The 22,145-nt window shown below is 43.4% G+C and overlaps 1 protein-coding gene across 2 annotated transcripts in view; it reads right to left on the minus strand.

Moving 5' to 3' along the window:
* The window catches only part of SCARA3 (scavenger receptor class A member 3), a 172,396-nt gene that overhangs the window by 62,176 nt on the left and 88,075 nt on the right, over window positions 1–22,145 (minus strand). For both annotated transcript variants that reach the window (XM_086928052.1, XM_086928053.1), the window contains exon 3: window positions 21,032–21,151. In XM_086928052.1, the coding sequence (XP_086784178.1) occupies window positions 21,032–21,151 (120 nt within the window). The remainder of the gene's footprint in view (window positions 1–21,031; window positions 21,152–22,145) is intronic.

A 22,145-nucleotide genomic window follows, 5' to 3' on the forward strand; every position in this document is an offset into this window, starting at 1 on the left:
GACAATAAGGTCCTTTGATTGACACTTCCTCCAAATTCTCATCTGATAATGATAAAAACATTTTCTCAAAATCTAGTGAACATGTATGGGGTGTGGTTTCAATAGAACTGACTCTCATAGTGTTCTTTTGAGATTTACAAACAGACATAAAATAGCGTAATTTACCACATTTTGAACATTTTTTGAATGAAGCTGGGCAATTGGGATTGTTTCCCAAATGATTGCGAGATCCACACCTGAAACAGAAAGTGTTAGGTTTCCTAAAAGGTACTCTATTAAATCTGCCTCTGGTATCAATAGCTGAAACTTGAAGATCCTCATTAGAAACCACTGCTACTGAGGAGCTTGAGGAGGAAAAATCATTAGTAATAACGTTAGAAGAAACAATAGATCTTTCTATGCCCTTAGCTATGTCAATAGTTTCACTCAATATCGGGTTCGCACAACCTAATAATCTTTCTTGAATTTTCTTTGAAGCACAATGGTATACAAATTGATCCCTGAGACAGGTATCTAAGACCGCCCCAAAATCACATTTAGAAGCCAAATGTCTCAAAACTGAAATGTAGTCTTCTATATATTCATCTACGTTCTGCTTCCTCTTCATGAAATTAAAGCATTCCAAGAGTATACTGGGTACTTCTGTAAACTTTCTCGAGAGTCTAGCTAGACCCTCTGAATACACATTCCAACCTTCTTCAGCACCTGCAGGAGCTGGGATTTGTGGTAAATTGTTGAAAACTTTTTGTCCTTCAAAACCCAAATGACCATATAATAAAGCAAATTTCCTCTTTGGATCATACTCAATAGCATCATTGGCAACTAGGTAGTTCTGGAATAAATTAAGCCAATGTTTCCAAGGAATTGCAGGTTTACCTGGTGATGGCAGAAAGTCAACTAACTTTCAAAGTTGGTTATTAGATGCCATAAAAATGTATGATTTTTAAAACTTGACTGATAAAAGATAGAGTATTTACAAAAAAAAAAAAACACCAAGGGTTGAGGTAAAATAAATTGCACCTGCTTTCTCCTGTGGCTTATAGTTCAAATTGATGGTGCTTGTGATTCCAAGGAACACAACCCTGTTTGTTCCGTCTAGGGCAAAGCCCAAAATCATAAGATACAATAAATTCTTGCAGACTTGCTTTTTCAAGTTCTTTATTAAAGTGTTTCGGCACAACAGTTGCTGCCCTACTGCCGTTGTGGATACACCGCTGGTCACCATGCCTTTTCAAGTGTAAACAAATTCAGTTACCTAACAGACAGGGAATCCGGACGTTTTATGGGTTCTATCCTCCTGATTACTGACCATCACAACAAAGAGAACAAACTTTCCATAATATCCTGTTTTTGCGAAACTCACCATACTGCACTGATTTGTGCTTACAATCTATCTTGGAAGCCCTGAAGAAGTCTCATTGTAAGAGACGAAACGCGTTGGCTGGCTAAGAAGTGAATCTTTCTGTGTTTTTGAATTTCTCTTGTGCCGAAACACTTTAATAAAGAACTTGAAAAAGCAAGTCTGCAAGAATTTGGATCCCTTCTTTACAAAGACCGTGCATTTTGTACATGTATTATGGACATTCGAGATTAAAAAGATAATATTTCCTGGATGGGTGCTGATTTCGTATTGTATCAAAAGATAGAGTATGTAATTTTAAATAAATTGTCCTTTTAAATTGCACTTGAACCATGTAAAGAAATAAGATAGTCAAAATGTAGTTAAATATAGATCTTGCTTCAAGGTATTTGTAATGCACTCTCGTAAATTTGGTCAGAGTACTGTACTAGTAATATAGTCACACTTATTTTCAATAAAGTACTTGTATTGCTCGTTTACTTTTGAATAAATAAGTAAAATAGAAAATGGTGTGCCGGTCACCGAAGGGCAGGCAATTCTTACCCTTGAAATCTTCTTAGCGTATGAAACTGGGACTGAAATCTTGTCCTCTTTCAAGAGAAACGACGATCGGTAGCTGCGTTGCTAGGCAACTGCTGCCTTTCCCTTACTGGACCTTAAACACGCCCAAAAAGTAGAAATTGACCAACCAGAGCACTCATAGCGTGTAACAGGAAATCGTCACTGCGTGAGGGGGCTGATCCAAAGCTCTCTTTCAATTGTGGAGCGTCGAGCGTTGTAAGCCAGTGAAGAGTTAAAGAAGGATCTTTCTGTGAAAATTTTAAAAGTAGTTTTCTTTCTATTTGTCGGTCGGTGGGTTGTTGTGGTCCTCGTCGCCAAATGTGGAGATGGAAATCATGCACAGGAAGCGTGGCACTTAAATTGTAAGTGTTTATTAGATAAGTACAGGTTCAAGGAAATAAACCCACAACCGACTCCTGCGGCATCCTCGTCGTAACTGCCCTCACAAACCGTAAAGACAGTCACGAGGAAAGCGCATCAGCGAGGTCATATTTCGAAGCATAACAGTGCACGAGATATACAAACAGATAATTATCAAGGTAGGCACTTAAAATAACAACAGAGCGTGAAGGCACGCTCAAGATGCAGGTAGAAATGACGTGGAGATTACGAGCCGCTCTTAAAGGAGAAAGAGCAACTCGCAACTCCAACACTGCCGTCCACCTATTGTGAAACGTAAAAACCATGTGACTTGAGTCATCATGCTTGAACTAACTTAAAGAAATATCCTTCTGCTAATGAAAGTAAAAGATAAATACGGAAACTGCTAATCAGAAAACAAACCGAAACAATTTTATAACAAAAGACACCTTTTTTTTGATGGAAGCACAATGTTTTGAAAATAGAAATATGTCATGTTTGTTACCATAATATGGCTCATGTTGAGCTCAGTCCAATATTGTTTTCTTGAATGGCCTTCAAGATGGTGTCTTTTCTTTTAACCCTTTTGTTGCGCCCTTTGGCTAACGGCCATCGCTAGCACTACCTCTGTAGTGCTGCACACGTTCGTTGGCTGGCGCGGCCCCGCCCACTTAATGGAATGCCTGCACCGCGGCGGAATTGCCACCGCGGTCAAGGTGTTAAGACATGGGGGGGGGGTGTAGACATCCAAAGGGACAGCATATGTCAAATCGTAGACAAGGGGTCAGTAGTTTGCACTCCTTCCCATTTATTTTCCACAAATTTTGAGCAGTTTTACATGATGATTGTGGCCATTTTTTGCGTGCGTGCTCATTAACGTACCTCTGTCCCACTGGCCCGCATTCTATGACAAAAAGTGCCTGGTGCGTGGGCACGCACCAGTTTAAAGCCGCACTGCTTCCTGACTATCCATAAGCCCAGCAACCAAGCCAATGAACTTGTAAGTAATCCTTTTCATCCATTTTTGTCGTCTTTTAGGGGGCCTATGATAGAAACAGTTCTGTTCTGCAGAGAGGTTTGCCCTTATAACCTTGAATAATTTTTAAACAGACTGTTGTAAATAACTTTTTTTATACTGTATTTTTAATGAGTGAGAGTCTATTACAGACATTTTGTAGACAATATGTTTTTAAGTTTCACGCAACATTCATATTGAAAGTTTCTTTAAGCTCAAAATAGGACCTCACGTAGGAGAAATGGGAGGGTGTCACAGATTATTTGCAGTAATATTAGTGAGCTGCTGCTGTGTTATGATATTGAAAACACACACCACTATTCCTGGATATTAGGTGTAGACACATTTAGAATTTGACCGAAGAGAGCTTGAAAGAGCTGAAACTGCATCACAAAATAAAAGCTGTTCTGTACAGTGGCCCCCAAAATACATTTGGCCCTGGACACCCAAAATCCTTAAAACGTCCTTGGCTATTACATCACATGAGCGAAAAAAACTCATTTCGATTTTTCACTCTTATGTAAAACATCAGACTCCAAAGCCGCAGCTATGGTGGACACCAATCTACCACCTTCCCAGGTCTCCACAGATCCAAGTGAAGTGAGGAAACACATCAGGAGCTATGGCGTCACCAACCCCTATTTCCTGTCTCAGGTCTGCACAGACCCATAGCTAACATCGCTTGCAATCGAAGCCCATGAGCATCTCTCAGAAAGCCACGCCGACATGCTGCCGACACTAAAGAAAATGGCTTCAAGTGGGGAGAGAGGAAGTGGTGGTGCAGGGTGACATGACCTAAAGCATTTTTATTTGTTTGGGGGTAGGGACAAGGAACTTTAAATACGACATCGATGGTGGAGGTATTTGGTTGGGCAGGACAATGTTGTGTTTGGGTGGGGCAGGGGATCGTAACCCGGTCCGGGGGGGCGAAGTCAGACCTATCAGGGGACGGGGTAAAACGCCGCCCGGAGGTGAGAAGCCCCTCCCCTTTATATATAAATAGCCAGCACGAAAGAGGGTGACCAGGATTGGTCGCCCCAGGGCAAGCGCACACCCCTCAATCCAGGGGAGAGCTGATTAGGCGAGGGGGGGGGATAAATTGGGGCCTACATACAGGCCCAACCAAACACAAACCATCCCCCCCTCCTCGCAGTGGAAGAATGAATCTCACACACCCACACCAGAAGGAACGGGCGTCACAGCCGCAAAGGTAGAGGTGAGGCGGAAGGAAGGAACACAAGAAAGGTAGAAAGAAAGAGAAAATTACTTAAAGATAGAGGGAAGGCTCACATAGTGTCCTTGGGATGCCGCACGGCCCGGGCACTGAGGGAGCCAAGGGCGGTCTACCGACAAGGCGAAGAGTAGATGTGAGCCCCCCAGGACCCTTGGGATGCCTCATGGCAGGGGTAGCGAGGGAGCAAAATGGAAGGACTCAACCTCATAATAGATAGAGTAGATGCTCAGGAAAGGTCCTTGGGATACCACATGGCAGGGAGGCCAACGATAGGGAAGGGCAAATGGGACGGCACTTGCAGCCCAGGCAGATCAGATACCGGATCGGTAGCAAATTGAAGCCTTGACCTGAGTAACAGAGGCCCGGACAGGCGGCCCCTCCCATCCCCGGAACTTGAGGAGGCGGGGTCCGTACAAGGACAAAAAGGGCTGCAAAGAAAAGGAAGTAGATTCCCAAGAAAGATTAAGAATAGGATAACAATGAATCTTGTAAAGTATTAACATGTTATACTGAATAAACTGAAACCTTTTTTGGCACCAAAGCACTGTGCCACTGGTTTGATTTGAAGGGCATGAGGGCCGCAGTTGTCCCAAGGGAGTGGGGGGACAACTCGCCTCCTGGAAGGGGTTTTACTAGAGGGTTATCAGATTTAGTGCCAAATTTGCAAAATTTCTATAATTATGTGAAATTTCACGAAAACGATGCGTAGTTACTAAAAATGCGATACCAGCATAACTGTATGTTAGTCTGAAATGCGTCCTTGCACCTAGTTTGGACTTGAGAAGACATTTGGAGCTAAAAACAACACCAAAACACAAGATCTGAAAACAGCAGCTGCTTGCCTTCTGATAGTAGATCTTGTTCTTGTGCGCTTGTGCTAAATTTTTCTACAACACAACATGACATAAATAGCATAATTTAGGGTATTTTGCATAAAAAGCGTAACGTGAAATTCTCAATTCTAGTATTTTAATGTATGGTGCTGGGGGGGGGATGATTGAGATATGCATAGCTCTTGCACTACTCCTCTTCCACAGTGCTGCTAATGTGAGTAGGGAAAGAGGATTTAGGGGGACATACATAACATCATTACATTTTGTATGGTTATTTCGAAAACTGTTAAGTTTTCCAGCTAGGGGTTTTAAGTGACATCATGGATAAATCGAGATTTTTACACAACTTCATCCCAATTGTCTATTTGATGTTGCTTGGAGACCATCAATGGAAAACAACCCATTAGTGACCGCTCTCCATCTATTTTCTATGTGTGTCTATTACCGTGGCCAGCACGGTACTGCAAGCCCTCACTTAGCTTCCCTGTTCCCTCCCGTCCTCACCTGGGGCCATATGTATCATACTACCGTTTAGCGAATTCCAAATAGCGAATTATAAGGAATCGCTATTTGGAATTCGCAAAATGGTATGTATGTACAAAATCGCTATTAAATAGCGATTCTTTACCATTCCTAATCTGCGATTAGCAAATTGCTAATCGCAAATTACCTATTCATTTCCATGGGCCAGGAGGCCCATAGGAATGAAGGTGCAATTTGCGATTAGCAATTAGCTAATCGCAAATTAGGAATTTCTTCAAGGGTGCAGGGGTGTCTCAAGAACACCTTGCTGCACCCCTGAAAAAGACATTTGGGGGCATATGGCGCACATACATGCCCTAAGGACATGTATGGGCGTCATATGGCACCTTTTGTTTTTTGGAAAAAAGCATTTTGAAAAGAATTCGCAAATTACCACCAACTAGAAGTTGGTGGTAATTTGCGAGTCCTTAATGGCATTTTTTGAATATTTTTTGTTTGATACATTGCATTTAAGGAATCGAAAAATTTGCGATTCCTTAAGTGCAATCGCAAAATAAGGAATTGCAAATTTTGCAATTCCTTATTTTGCATCAAACATGTTTGATACATACCATTTGTCTAATTAGCATTCGCAGCGAATTTCGGCCTTTGCGAATGCTAATTAGCTTGATACATATGGCCCCTAGCCCTCCACTCTGAGAGACATCCGGGGGGAGATCTCCTAATTTATAGTGCAGCATGCCACAGCAACCAAGGTCCACACATACTTGCACCATAGAACACGGCTGTGTGTGTGATATCCAGCATAGATCTTGTACTCGAAGGGTACTCTTCTAGTAAGTTTTAATGAGTCAACAGACTTTAAAACATTTCAGACTTTTGATGTGTGCTGCACAGTAGCACACACACAATGTGCGAAACGTTAGGAGAAATAATAAGATTTCTCCAACTTTGGGCCTGCCTCAAGAGACATTAAAAAACACCAAGCAGCCATTTTTAAAAACCCAGCCTGAGATTAAATGTAATCATTTAAGCACAGATCAGTGGATGCAAAACATGTAAATGACACATTGTTTCTATAAAGAAAAGATAAAGCAGCATGATTCGGATAGCTTAATTCTGTCCTCGCCGGCCAAAATGTGTTCGACAGTGAGTCTCAAAGCAAAGTCTCCCTTCCGTCCAAACTGGTGACAAAACACTAGCTCACCTAAATGACTTGTATTTAACAGAGTTCTGAAATTACCAGGTCCATAGGTGAGAATATAATCCAGTCCAGGTTTTCTTTTTATTTGCATTTCCTTACGTGTAGTCATGTTTATTCCATTAAACCTGAGGACTACAAGTACCAGAAACGAGATGATCCTGAGTTCATGAGCTAAATTATTGCATGGAACTGCAGACCAGCAAACCCCCAGATAAAACACACTGTGAGAGAAGGTAACTAGGAAAGGGTGGGACTTGGGGAGGGGCGGCACTTTGAGCCTATTACCTCCTCAGACATGAAAGTCCTTATGAGGGGGCGTGTACATTGATCGGGTGGTCGGGGCTTAGTCTAATCCCCATAAAAAACAAACAAAGTGAGGATTCAAAGGCTGTTGCTGATATCCTGGGGAGGTTGTAATACCCCAATGGACTTCAGTTGTGCTCAGCCTTCCACATAATATAAGTTGAAAACGCTCTCTGTCGGGTATCCCAACTCACATTGTCTGCCACTGTGTGATATCGGCTTCCCACCGGGTGGTCATGTGAAAGGACCAATATTGTGTGACACATGGCGGTGCCTTGTGAGTTGGTAGGTCTGGAACCATAAATTTGAGAGTTATGGGTTAAGGTAGGTTCTGCAATCAGTCATTCAGAATTCCTCTTTCACTGAACACAGGAAGTCGTCATTGCTGCCTTTCAACAGCGAAATTGAAATTGGAAGGTCAACAGCGAAATTGGAAGGTGCAGATCTACAATGGCTTATGTAAATGTATATCAAGTACTTGTATAGCGCAAGGCTCACCCCATTGCGGTATCCCGGCACTGGGGGCCGTTGGAAAGATTAAGCGAGCTATTGCCCTGGGTGGAAATAGTGCTGGGGATCGAACCGTGATCCCCAGCGTCCTGCGTCCGTCACCCTAGCCACACCTCTTCCCTTAACTACCTGGCAATGTTTCACTTTACTTATGTGTGACATATCCAGGTTTTTAGAGTTCTTATATGTGACATTTTAAAGCACTATATGGAACAATTTGAGTTCAATTTGTCACGGGAAAAAACAAAGCAGTTGTGTTTATTTAATGGGATACAGGTCAGAAATGCCACCTTTTGTGCATTGTAACATCTAGAATATGCAACAGTGCTCCTCCAGAAAGAGAGACGAGAGGGTCATGAAATAATGGTAGGCAAAGAGAGGTGAATCAGGAGGAAGCCATTAGGCAGGAAACTGACCATGGGACAAGCACTGTTGCAAAGCATGCCTTGGTGATTGTCCCGCGGAGAGAAGGCCAAGAACCCTCTGTAAGAAAAGAATTGACCGGAGACAAATTTCAAATCTTGAAAAAGATTATCTGAACCTTGAACCACCCAAGCATGTGTGCGATTAGAGTTTAAGAATATCTTACCCAAGCAGAGCTCTCAAAATTCCCTGATGGATGCTTGAGTAGGGCTTTATTGCTTTTTATTTTGGGCCTTATAGTACTGTTTATCCTCCTAGAAATTCAAAAGCAAAAACCTGGATTGGAAGAGCTACTCACTCATGGACCTGGGAAACCTCAGAACTCTTGTGTGGACTCCTGCACAGGATGGGAGAAATAGCTTGACACACACACACACAATTTTTCTTTGTTTCTACTACTGGATTACATTATTGGGCTGCCCTTCCCAAACCACCGCTCTGCTTTCTCGTCCAGTTTACCCACATTTGGACACTACCAGAGGCTGACTGAAAGAAACATAAAAAGCATGAATCACACACTGCAGACTGCTGTGCTAATGATGTCCCCTCTATATAATTTTAATATATCTTCAGATATTGTTCCTACGTGTTTTACCCAGCAAGTGAATCTGATTGCGGAGTAATATGGTGATTATCCTCAAAAAGAACATATACAAGGCAGGAGGTTTTCCTTAGATGGAGATACAGAGTTCTCAAGTTCTCCAGATCCTCTGTGCATAGCTGCCCCAGTCAATGTTTAGGTCGCGCCTAGCGCAGCGTGCATGAGCTTCTCTAGAAAATGACCTCTTGGAATCACTTCAGCTTTTCAGCAAACTTGTGCGCGCGGCTAAAAAAAGCTGAAGTGATTGGCAATTGTGTATGGCTTTCAAAAATTGAAAGCCCGTAATTGGCCACAGGCGGGTGCATGTCCCACCTTCTCTCTAAACGTTATCTCCCCTGGCCTCGGGAGCGAGCAGCAGCATAGCTGGATGCCTTCCCGACATTCCTTGTTTATTAAATCAGTAGAGAAGAGTGTGTACGTTTTGTGCGGCCTGGCTGGTTTCCTTGGCAACTTTACAGTAAGTAACATCCTGCTGAAGATAATGTACTATGATACAGAGTAGCGGCTGCGAATCCAGACGCAGACGGTTCTGTCAGCTCTTTCACTGTGGGCGGCGTTTGAACGGTACCGAGGTAATCAAGGCAGATGTACAGGGTTCTGAAGACAAACAGCAGCCTCCCTAGAGGACCCGCGACGAGGAGCAAATACTTAATGGCGGTTCGGGCGGTTGGGCAGCAGCGGCTGAGACAAAGGCAAGGCTCCAGGGGTCGAGAGGAGTTGCAGGTCTTCAGGATAGAAAGACAAAGTTCAGACATGGCAGGATGTTAGGGGCAGATGAGGACTGTCAGACCAGAAGTCTGGAAATCTCCCGCCTGTGGTGACACTCTGGGCTCCGTTTAGTCTTGTTGCTCCTGCAGTACTCTCACCCCTTTTCAAGCCTCTTGCATTTCCACACCACCCGCTTCAAAGGCAGCGCTCCTTGAATTGACTGCGCCATCTGCCCCGGGCACTTCTTTGTGTTATCTTTGAAATCTACGTTGATGTACTTATTAATTCAGCAGCTTTAAATAGTTTCCACTAAACCCAAAAGGCGAACAAATCAAGAACAGGCACTGCCTTTTCTTCCTCAGATTAAAATGCATGCTCAGTTTCAAGACTTACCCTATCCGTGTATTGGGTAGGCATGAATGAGTGCTCAATAGTCTCTTTATGAGCCAGGTAGCACTCATGTGGAGCTCATAAAGGGAGAGGTGTGTCACACTAAGCCTGGGGTAAGTGTTCATCGCGGGCCCTATTCATTGCCAGTTATAAAGCAATGAATACTTTGGATGTTATGAGAAACAAAGCTGCAGCATGCGGCACCTTTAATCAAGGGAATGACCAGTGCGGGTGGGAGCTCTGCCTGCCACACTGCCGAGGGTTTAGCGAGAACAAATACGTGGCAGGCACAACATCTGATTGCAGGAAAAATCATGACGTTGTTGCTGACAGGTGCTTTTGTGTTGCACATTGACAAGAGTATCTTGCTGTCAATGGAAGGCGTGAAAAAGCTTTTAATTTGCCGCTGTTTTCCAGGTCATTATGAACGCACACACCAATCCGAGGTAAGTGTGCTTGGTTCGTGTGAAAGGGAGCGGGGTTGAGGCATTCGGGAGAAGATGGCGGCTGACTAGAAGCTCAGTCGCGAGCTCCCTGTCGTAGAAACCCTTGACTTACAGTATTTCCCACCAGAATGCAGAAAAGAGAGTGTGGAAGCAAAAACTAAAGTGCTCTGCAGAGCCTCACCGGGAGAGTGTGCTGAATTATCGAGTGTGTCGAGCCGGGGGCCGCAGCCGGAGCGTCGCGGTGTCTTCTGGCCGGCCGGCCGGGTGTAAACGAGGAGCCCTCGCCGATCTGGGAGCTGGCGCTTTCAGCGGGGGGTTGCCTTTTCTCGCTGATTTCGGTTCTGGGTGCGCGGCCGTTTCCTGTTGCCCGGTGTGGAGGTGGCGGCGGCAGCAGGTCGAGACGGGAGGACCCGGGGACCTGGCGAGGCTGCTCCGAAACATCCGAGCATAGAGACGGAGGTGAGAGACGGAGCGGAGCAGAGCAGCAAGAGGGAATTTGCACAGACGGCACCACAGCGCCACAGCAGGGAAAAGAGCGCACAGGAGGTGCACTGGTGACATTAGAGAATCAGTGCCCGGCGGAGCCCTGCAGAGCCAAGCGGAGCTCTCCGGTGGTGTGGGCAGAAGCAGCCCGAGCCCGCCGAAAAATCACAAAAACTGCACATCGTGTCTCCTTCAGAGGGGGAACAACATCAGATCACAAAGCAGAAGCAGGAAAGAAGGGCTACACTACTAAAAACCAGATCATTATGCCAGCAAGAAATAGCAGCATTGAAGGACAGAAAAGGCGGAATAAAGCAGGATATCTACTGAAAGCCCCGGTAAGTGCTGCATCTGTCTGTTCTCGTACATTTGGGAGGCTTTGTGCTCCAGGGGTGGTTTGAAGATTGCAGCAGTGAGGGTGAACAAACGGGGGAGAAAGCACTCAACCCGGTAAAACTGGATAAAACCGAAGTCCCCCCCACAGAAAAGAAGAGTTCGGCAGAAGGTAGACCCACTGGAGGGGGGTATAGCTTGAGAAGCTTGAAAGGTGATCACCTGGAAACCAAGGATATCAGGGGATTAAAAAACACAAAAGACATAAAAGTTGTAAGCCTATCTAGGGACGGTGATAAGGACAAGGACCAAGACAAGGATAGAGGTAAAGGCAAGACTCAAGTCAGCCCTAGAGGGTTCAAAAGGAGAAACAAGAAGTGTGTTGCACCCCTATCACATGCGACCAGGCTTAGTCTAATAAAGCCAGGGGGTACAAGTGCTCAAAAAATCACTCCATCACTCTGTTCCTTTTTCATGTTACAGGAGAAGAGGGGATCTAGCAAGGAGAGAATTAGAGAGCCTCAAAAAACACTTGCTATACAAGCTCAAATATGGCAGAGAAATCAATAGAAGGAGGCTTTGGAGTAACAATGAGTAACCAATATCAAGCTCTCGAAACTCTTGAAACCCAGGAAGTAGAGTGTGGCGGTGGGTCCTCGGAAGTGGCAAATCACCCTAGAGTAACGCAGGATCAAGCATCTTCCTCTAAAGCTGTTCCAGGACTAGAGCCAATTCACACAAACAGCAAACACAATAGCAGCAGAAACACTACTAGCACCAATGCGGATTGCACGGGAGGATCTCAAGCAGAAAAGATCTTGGGAGAGATGGGAGAGATGATGAAAGAATTAAGAGACAAATTCGCAACATCTGAAAGAAACCAGACTAAGACCCAGGAGGCGTGTGAAACGCTTGATCGAAAGGGTCACACATGTAGAAGGAGAAATAGAAGTCCTGAACAGAAAAACAGAAGCGAACTACAAAGAAATAAACAAACTCAAAACTAGAGAATCAGAGATCAGCGAAAGGATGGAGTCCCTGGAAAATCATGCTAGACGAAATAATCTTAAAATTTTAAACATTCCAGACGGTTTGGAAGGGGAGGACATAACGGGATTTACAATCCATCTCCTGGAAAAACTAATTCCCTGGACCAAATCCTATAATCTCGCCGACGATATCCAAAGGATACATCGTGACCCTTTCAGGAAAGGTAAACAAAGGAAAAATCCTAGAAAAATATTGAATAATTTTATGATGTACGCGTTAAATGAAAGGATCCTGAGCGAGGGTATAAAAGCGGTGATCTTTTCTAAAGATCGGTGGACTTGCAGGATTAGATCGGATATCTCCAAAACTACCCAGGACAGGCAGTGGGAGTTGGGTCAACTTATGCCACAACTGAGGACACTAGGTGCGAACGTTCAAATGCGTTTTCCAGCCTCTCTGAGGATCATGTGGAACAATAAAATGTTCAATATAAGAGATCCAAAGGAAGTGGAAAACTCATGGAGCAAATCAAGACCCAGCAGGAAGACGGTGCCCATACTCACCCTCACACCTAACAAGATATATATTTTAAAAATGGCCGATAGATTTCGGCGGAACCATAAAGGTGGGAATACAAGGAACATTAAACTTACACTAAAAGACAGGGAGCTCAAGAAAGGGGCATTCATGCCCAGAGGAAGAAAGAAGAGGGAGGCGTCTCCAGGGGAGGGGGGGGGACGCACCACAGATCTGCTCACTAAGAAAACGTGGAGAAAAAAAATTCACAGGGTGGGGAGCAAATTGGGGAAAAAACAACAAAGTCCTAAAGCAAGCCAAGAGGAGGTCAGTGACTGCCGAGCAAGATGAAAGAATCTGATCAAGAATGATTAATACAAATACAGGAGGGAAAGGAAAAAAGCTTAATGTCTTAACTTGGAATGTAAATGGGCTGCGAATAAGAAAACATTGATCAAAAATTCTGGAATATTTAAAAAACAGTGACTGCGAGATATTAATAATCCAAGAATCAGAAATCAGAGAAAGATGGGAGGCCAGTAAACTTTCGTACTAGGAGTATGGTGAAGGATGCGGAAAGATTCTCGCTTGGAAAGCAAGAACGGAGCGAACCAGAAACCGGGTCAACAAAATACAAAAAGAGGGCAAACATGGACAATTCTCAGAAAACCAAGAAATAAGGAAAGAATTTGCAGAATTCTTTTCGAAGCTGTATACGGAAGAATCCACCTATTCCGGTGACCAGATACAGAGCCTGCTTGACAAAATAGAGATTCCTAAAGCCTCCCGGGAACAAAAGACAGATCTAAACCAAGAAATAACGGAGAAGGAGGTCTTGGATACAATAAAGTCCCTGAAAAGGGGAAGGCGGTAGGCCCAGATTCCCTACCAAATGAAATATACCAGGCTCTTCAAGAAAATGTTTTGACTCCACTTACCAAACTCTTTAACGAAATATTTTTGAACAATGGAGATCTCCCTAAATCATGGAAGGAAGCTATAGTTAGCATCCTACTAAAGCCAGTAAAGGACCCAACTAAATGCGAGTCATATAGACCCATTTCACTCCTAAACTGTGACTATAAGATCTACACACAGATTTTGGCAACAAGATTAGGGGCAGTGGCAGGGTCCCTAATCCATTCAAACCAAAAGGGATTTATCAAGGGTAGACAGATCTCCGAACTATCTCACAAATCCATCGCCACTATAGACATCGCGACCCAATATCTCCCACATTTGGCAGTCATAACATTTGATGCTGCCAAAGCTTTCAACAGGGTCAGTTTGTCATTCCTGAGCGCCACTCTGGCCAAGTCTGATCTGGGGAATAACTTTGAGAACGCGGTAAGGAGCATATACAAAAACCCAACAGCTAGAATACTGGTAAACGAGGCACTTACAGAAAGTGTGATAATAAAATGAGGAACCAGACAGGGTTGTCCCCTGTCCCCCTTATTATTAAATTTTTATATAGAACCCTTAGCATGTCTTTTAAGAAGGGATGAAGAGATTATACCTTTCACCTATCAAGGATGGGAGAAGAAAGTTGCATTGTTTGCGGATGACTTAATGATATTTACAGGAAATGTAACCACTTCACTTCCAAAAATAGAAAACCTCAAAAGTAAATTTGGGGCAGTCTCAGGCTATCAGGTAAATTAACTAAAATCAGAAATAATGGAGTGGAATGATATGTCTGGGAACCCTTAAGTGAAGAACAACATAAAGTATATGGGAATTGAGTACATCAAAAGTATTGAAGGAATAGCTAGTCTAAACTTCAAGAGAGTACACAAGGAAATAAGCATACTCCTAAAGGCTTGGTCTGGCCTACATCTTTCTCTCTTAGATAAGTCTAACCTAATAAAAATGACAGTATTACCGAAATACACGTATCTGTTTAACTCGCTCCCACTAGAGTTTAACAAGGTAGAGATCAAAAAGCTGCAAGGGGAGATATCTGGCTATATATGGGCTTCAAAGAGAGTAAGGATTAGCTAGAAAAAACTGAGAAGATGTAAGATACAAGGTGGCATTGCCAGCCCAGACATACTGGAGTATTATAAAGCTTTCCAGTTCAAAAATATAAGGATTTTGCTAGGCATAAGTGAAAAGTGGCCTATGCAATGGAAAGTATTGATCGGGCCTGGAAAGGATCACTATTTATACAAATTTGGACCCCCCAAATTTTCCCAAAAAAACAAAACTAAAGATGATAAGATCAGCAGCAAGAACCTGGTACGATATAAGAACTACCCTGGTAATACCTTATTGTAGTAAATCTTCCCCAATCTGGGAATCCCCAGGCACACTGGAATGTCTAGAAGATAGCTTAATAAACCCCCTAAAGGAATCCAATATAAATTACTGGGGTCAGTTGATAAAAGACAACAAGATCACAGAATCGGAGATCCTAGATAGAGAAACCCAGGGGACGCTATCCAGATTTAAATACTATCAATTAAACAGCTGGCTTAAAGGAGTAAAAGAAGATCTACAAGGGGATGAAATCATCGAACAAAAGCTCTTGAACACAGAGCCATTCAAAAAAGAGATATCATATTGGTATTGGGCTTTGATAAGATCATGTGAAGAATACAAAGTCCCTCAAGATATCTGGGGAAAATAAATGCCAGACCTCGACATTGCGAATCTTTGGGAAACCTCGAATAACATTGCTGGCAGGTTGGCAAAATCTGCTCCACTGAAAAAAAATCACTTGTTTACAATACACAGAGTGTATTGGACCCCAAAAAAGCTGTCAAAATGTAAAAACAGTACAGTAAAGAAATGTCCCAAATGCGGAACAGAGAGAGCAGACGACCTACACATGACCGAGAGTGCGCGATGCTGGAGGAATACTGGGACCGGATTGGTAAGACTCTTTCTGAGGTATTAGAACAACACATCAAGGTAAGCATTGATTTAATTATCTTTGGGGTTAGAATTAACTCGCAAAATATCACACTGTCCAAGGGCCAAGAAAGTGTCCTCTTTTTATTAATCCTCTTAGCCAGGAGGGAAATCTGTATAAATTGAACAAAACAAACATCAGCAAGTTACTCCGAATGGTTAAACTCATTTTTAAGGGTATACAAACTGGATAAACAGGGGAGACAGAGTAAGAAAAGCAGGTTCTGGAATATTTGGGAAAAATACAATTTGGGAACTGATAGGGGGTCCAATGATTAAGGCAAAGGTACCATCGATTTCAAGCTGAGTCTTGAACTGAGTAGTCATAATGACTAGCTCCTCCCCCTCCGATAATCATGTGCCTAGATATGGACAAAAAGGGACCCCTGAGGACAAGGTAAACCGCACCCCTCGAGAGAAAAAAAAGCGGTGCAGAGGAAAGGGCCGAAACTAGGAAACGGGGCCTCTGACTCCTCCATACTCTAAATCTTTTTTGCTTGAGGAGGACAAAAAAAAAAAAAAGAAAGGGAGGCAAGGAATGTGTTTATCATTCATTCATTTTCTTTTTTTCCTATAAGGTCTGAAAGGCTAGACATGTTGGCTATGCCAATGCTTGTTTACTCTACATTTGGGTACTTCATGTTTATCCCGTTAGAAGTTACAAGTCTCAGAATACAAAGGAAATTCCTAACCTGGATGAGGTACTCATGCATAGACCTAGAAAACGTGTGAGCTCTGGAGATATGGAATTGTTGTGTGAACTGGCAATTGAAGAATGTTAACAGAATACTATTTGTCATCGGTGAACCAGGTACCTGCCTCTGGGGTTCATTTAACAATCAAATGCATTGTGAGAGTTGTAGTTCAATCAATTGGACAAACATTTTATATCGCAATGCAATAGAACATATGGTAAAGTCATTTGGTGCACGAGGGTGATTGGGCAAGGATTTGATGAGTAACTAACAGCAACCCTGAAAAATGTGTAATATCAACCCTTGTTGCCCCAAATACTCACAAACAGCAAGTCCGGCCCTATTTTTATGTATTTGAAGGGTAATAAGTTTGGGAACAACCACCCACGAGCACAATATGACTGGCAGATTGCCTCGATGTGATAAAAGGTTTAAGACATGTTGATTTAACATACTTTTGAGTTGTAAAATAGTCCTGTTTGCATGGCAAATCAAGTGCCCTATAGGAGGCGGAATGATAAACCATACACCCAATAGCGTTTAGCTACAGCCAAAGCCCACTCTATACATTTTTTAACAATTGGTAACAAAGTGTTGCAGACAGATGAAGTTGAAAGTTAGACCTACAACTGGAGCCAAATTACTGCATTTTATTGAGGTCCGTCTTAGTGGGGCTACTGGCATACACTCAAGCAGTGCATCAGGAAATCTCCCACATTCCCTATGCCCCAGTCCTGCCCTGTTTGGGGCACACATATACTTCTGTAAAAGAAACAAAGGTTATCTTGCTCTCTGCAACAACTGACTGGGTTAATTTATGAATGAGCATCTATCAGGGACGTTGTAAGCGTATCTGCGTGTGTACATGGAGTCCTCGATTCCGCCAAATGGAAATTCTGGCTCCAAAAGTGCTAACATTCCAACACATTTATCGCGTTACACTTTCCTCTTTCTCGCTCAGTAAAATGTGCCAGATCTGACAATTGAATGCAGTCAGCTCACTATAATTTAAATCATTGTTCTCCAAATTCATCCCTGGAGGGCCGGATCCATTGCAGATTTTTAAGATTACTACATTTATCTAAAAGTGGATATGGTACAATTCTGGCATGGATCTGGCCCTCCAGGACTGACTTTGGAAATCCCTGCTTTAAATAACCGTTCCCATTTGTACACTGCACAATGTTCCCAAATGTTGTAACGTGTCGGCTTGAACTAATAATGAGAGGTTTCTTCACACGTAAGATAAAAATCTCATAAACAAGTTCAGTGCAGCCAGAGTTAAAAGGATGATCATTCATTCCAGTGTGGAGCAAGAACACAACCAGGATTTGGAATATGGACAGCTACACCCTAGTCAGGAAGCAAGTGGTCGGCCAGAGGAAAGTGGTCACTTGATCGACTTACGTGCCCGAGAGTTACTTGGAACCTTATGGACTATTGCATGCTGGGCCTGCTGGTATTGAGGGCCAGCATCATACTTCCATGGAGGCTTAATCTCAATAGGATATGATGGAATGTTTTGTAGCTCTGCACCTTGGCTGGGGTCAGATTTGATTTTGTGACTGCATACTAAGGGACAGATAGGTTATCTCCAGATGAAACTGCCAGCTCCCAGTCCGACTTCCTGCCACATTTAGTTTTTTACATTTTATCGTCAGTAGGTAACTTTTAATAAAGTTAGTTATGTTCAGCTCTTAATAACAGACATGCATGTTGTCTTGCAGAATCAGCAGAGATCCCCTAACCAATGGAAAATTTGATTGTTCACCCCATGGAGGGACATGTTCACAGATCAAGGTACTTATGTGCTCGGTCAATGACCTCAAAGACCTAACTTTATACATGACACAGCCTCCTACTTTGAGGGGGTCGAGGGGAAGAAGAGTGTCATTTTGAAGGGTCATATGCAGCCCAGAGAAGAAGCAGAAAACCCATGGGACTATGACGGAGGCTACTGACCACCTTGGAGCTATCTCTCCTCACAGTGGGACAGAAAAGCATTAAAAATGGTAAAAGAGAAAATGGCTGAGGAAGGAGAGCCTCATGATACAATGAAAAAGTGCCATGAGACTTAAAAAAGGGAATTAGAAAGTTGAAATAGAAGGAGGTGGAATGCAAGAACAGATTCTTAGGGGCTGATTACAATGTCGGGCGGATTGCCACCGCCCGCATGGCGGTGGCAATCTGCCCTACACTTCCCTACGCCCTCCCCCCATTTCCCCCGCCATATTAGTATGGCGGGGGGACCCCGGCAAACGGAAAGATCGTCTGCTGGTTTTCCGCCGGTCGACCAGTCAACCTGGCAGAAAAAGGGCTAGATATCGTGGCGGTGCCTGCTAGACACTGCCATCCATATTAGCAATGGTGCGGGTAGAAGCCTTTTCGTGGCGGCATCGCTGCTACGGAAAGGCATGCGGATTTTGCTGGCGGGCCCGTTGCGAGCCCCCTGGGTGGTGATAGAACAACTTGAAAGTAATAGACACAATCTACAAGAGGCCCTTCTAGAAAAGGAGCAACGATGGGTCTACAGACTTCGTACCCATGTGACCGGCCTTAATGATGAGGTTCCTTGGAACCAAATTCTAAGAAATCTGAATACTTCTTGTTCTGCCTCCCACTATATCGAACTGTTATTATGGCCAATCGCGCTATGCAGATATACACCACCATTACCCGTACATTTGTTCTGCTTCTTATAACATCACACTGTTATCATGCACATGTAGATATACATTGCTGCTTCTGCCCGCCCATTTGCATTAATACCTAATGCACATCCTTCATATGCAAATGAGCTTCCCTATTATAGCTATTAACATCACACTGCTATGATTGTCTATCGCTTCATATGCAATTGAGCTTTTTCATTTTAGCCCATACCATAAGAGCCATTATGATGTCTCAACCCGACCCCCACGATCATATCACCATGTAAATATCGGCTACTTTCACGTAACATTATTTCACATATGCTACTTCCCGGCGAGTGATCCGTGACGCCTCGGGAAGTAAGCGTTCTAGTCTTTCTCTCACGTGACGCGCTACCGCGATCACGTGTCCGCATTCACTTCCTGTATAAGAGTGTTGCGGGTAACGCCACTTTGCCGGTTCCTGTACCCAGTACTAGGTTTAGGGCTGCAGTTCAAGTTGACAAACTTAAGTAAACCAGACACTATTGTCGGTGCTTTGTGTATTCATCTTTACGTTTGAACTACCGATTTATTTATTGACTTTGAGATTACGGCGCCCTCTATTACAGGGTCCCTGGACTCTCCTTTTCTGGGGCAGGCTCCATGTAGCCATAAAAACGTAAAAAACATGTAAGTTTCTTTCGTGTTTTCGGGCACTTGGATCTTTACTGCTTCTGCCTTTTTGATTCTCTAGTCACAAGCATACGATATTCTGTAGCTTGGTTTTAATATTGTTTTAAACCACAAACCGAAGTAAATATCACTGTTTTCACACCATGGACGTGTCATTGAGATAACTATAAACACGCACATTCACAGCAAACAACTGCTTCTGGGAATATTGATAGTCATTTAAGGTTCTTATTCTATTCATCATACATGCTGCATTCAAAGCACATTAAGCAGGTTTTTCACTATGATCATTTTGGTCACTTCTAATCACCGTAAGCACTATGCTACTTATATTTGTTTTGATTAGCATTGTATCACTCTGTTTTCTTTACAGATTTTACGAATGGGATCCGTAAGTATACTGACCCACTGCTCACACAACGCACTTTAGGATGTGCGTTGATATATAGACACACTGCTGGGGTATCTACTTCATTTTTGACCCCACTTTTTCCGGTCCTGAAGAAAGCCTCCCGACTGACGATGAAGGTTGAAACTAGTTGACCTACACTTTTCTGGATATAGAGGGCCATAATATCCTCTGATATATCCAACAAATTCTTTTTTACTCATGCCATGGGACCCTTCTATTAAAACTTTTAAAAGGGTAGTTCCCATAGGCTTTTTTAACTCATAAAATTCACTTCACATAGCACTGTTCACTCACATACACAATTAAACCTGCTCCGCTGTAGACAGACGTTGCAGCACAGCTGGATCGCACTCGGTGATCCAACTGGGCCCCGATGATGAAGCATGCCATCTACTAGACAGATGGGTGAGGGGTTTACAAATGTATTGGTGATTACCAATTTAATTCTGCTGAAAAATACCTGCTTCAGGTCTTGTCCTTGTTGTTTTGCTAGATATACCGGGGATGACGGACAAGCACCACGGTCTACTCCTCACTCTCTCATTGGTATTATATGCAGTTATTTAAATGCAATATGCTTTCTCGGTTAGAACACAATGTAAATAAAGACTGAGAGGCCCCTGATGTTGTTTAATTTATTAGTTACAAGGTTATTTCCCCTAGCACTACAAATGGGTTTGCAGAGTTGTAAACCATGACATTCCAACAGCACCTTGGAAGTCCACCCCACCATGGACATCAGGGAGCTCAGAGGGGACATCAATTTGGTTTTAAATGAATTATCAATGTATGAATTTGTTTGTGTGTCTATTTATGTATTTCTGTGTTAGTTTGTTTCTATATTTATTTATTTAGGCAGTTTTGTGTCATTTGGCCGAAGGGCCTCCAAAATGGTTTGATACTATTAGAAAACAAGGAATCCAACTCACGCAGGGAAGCGAGTATTGCCACAACCACGACGATGAGGACAAAGATGGCGTACAGAACCTTCACCGCTGTCTGGAGGGAGAGGTTCCGCTGGCATCTGGCGCAGCTGGTCCGTGCCCGGCCTGAGAGGAGAAGAAAGTAAAGCGAATACATTGTTAATCTCTCACTAAGAGAAGTCGGACACAAAATGGGCAAAGCGCCAAGACTAGCACAGGGAAATTCAAAGCCTTGCCAAAGCTTCACATGTTGACAGCCCAACAACAGTGGGAAGGTATGGGCGGAACATGTGACTCTCATTACATGACCGCAATCTGGTTTTATCAATAGTGGTAAAACTTTCTTCATTTTTTTCACTTCACCACATACATGTGAAAATCGTGACTTTTCAAAAAATGTATGTTGCATAGAAATGTATTTAACACTAACAAAACAGTTCTGCATAAGATGTGTTTCACAGAAAACAGTTAGGCCTGCTTTACTAAAATCGGGAACATCGAAATTCAGCTGGGAATGCGAGTTAGCGGCCAAACTGAGGCTAGAATTTGTGCAAAATATTAAACTCACGGGGCCTGATTCACAAAGGTAACTTACACTTTTGAGTAATTTATTTACACTTTGGAGGTAGTTCACATTTTTCAGTATTCACAAACTCTGAGTGTAAATTTACTGCAAGAGTGTCTTTCTCTTGTGCGGGCGGGTGATGTCCCTACTTACACCCTTCTTACTCCTCCCTAATCCTTTCTCCTTTTGGAGTAAATCTGCCCCTTTTAAAAACCACACCCCAGTGTCCCACCCACATTTGCTAATAACACATATACCCAAGTGTGTGGAGACCCTGCAGTGGGGGCGGAGGACTTCACACACCTAAGTTAGGTAACTGTGGAGGCGTAAGCTCTGCACTTTGGCCCACATTAGGATGGCGTCCGTCGGCCACCCCAGAGTAGGAGGGACCGTCCGCAGGGGCAGCGGCGGTCCCTCCGTGCAGATTAGGATGTGACCGCCACCCTGGCGGTCACATCCTCTATCTTTGACATTGCGGCGGGTGCATGCACAAAGTGGCAGGCACCGCGCAGTGCCTGCTGCTTTGTGCACGCAAATGCAGGGGGGTACCATAGG

Source organism: Lissotriton vulgaris, chromosome 6 (assembly GCF_964263255.1).
Source record: "Lissotriton vulgaris chromosome 6, aLisVul1.2, whole genome shotgun sequence".
NCBI classification, from domain to species: Eukaryota; Metazoa; Chordata; class Amphibia; order Caudata; family Salamandridae; genus Lissotriton; species Lissotriton vulgaris.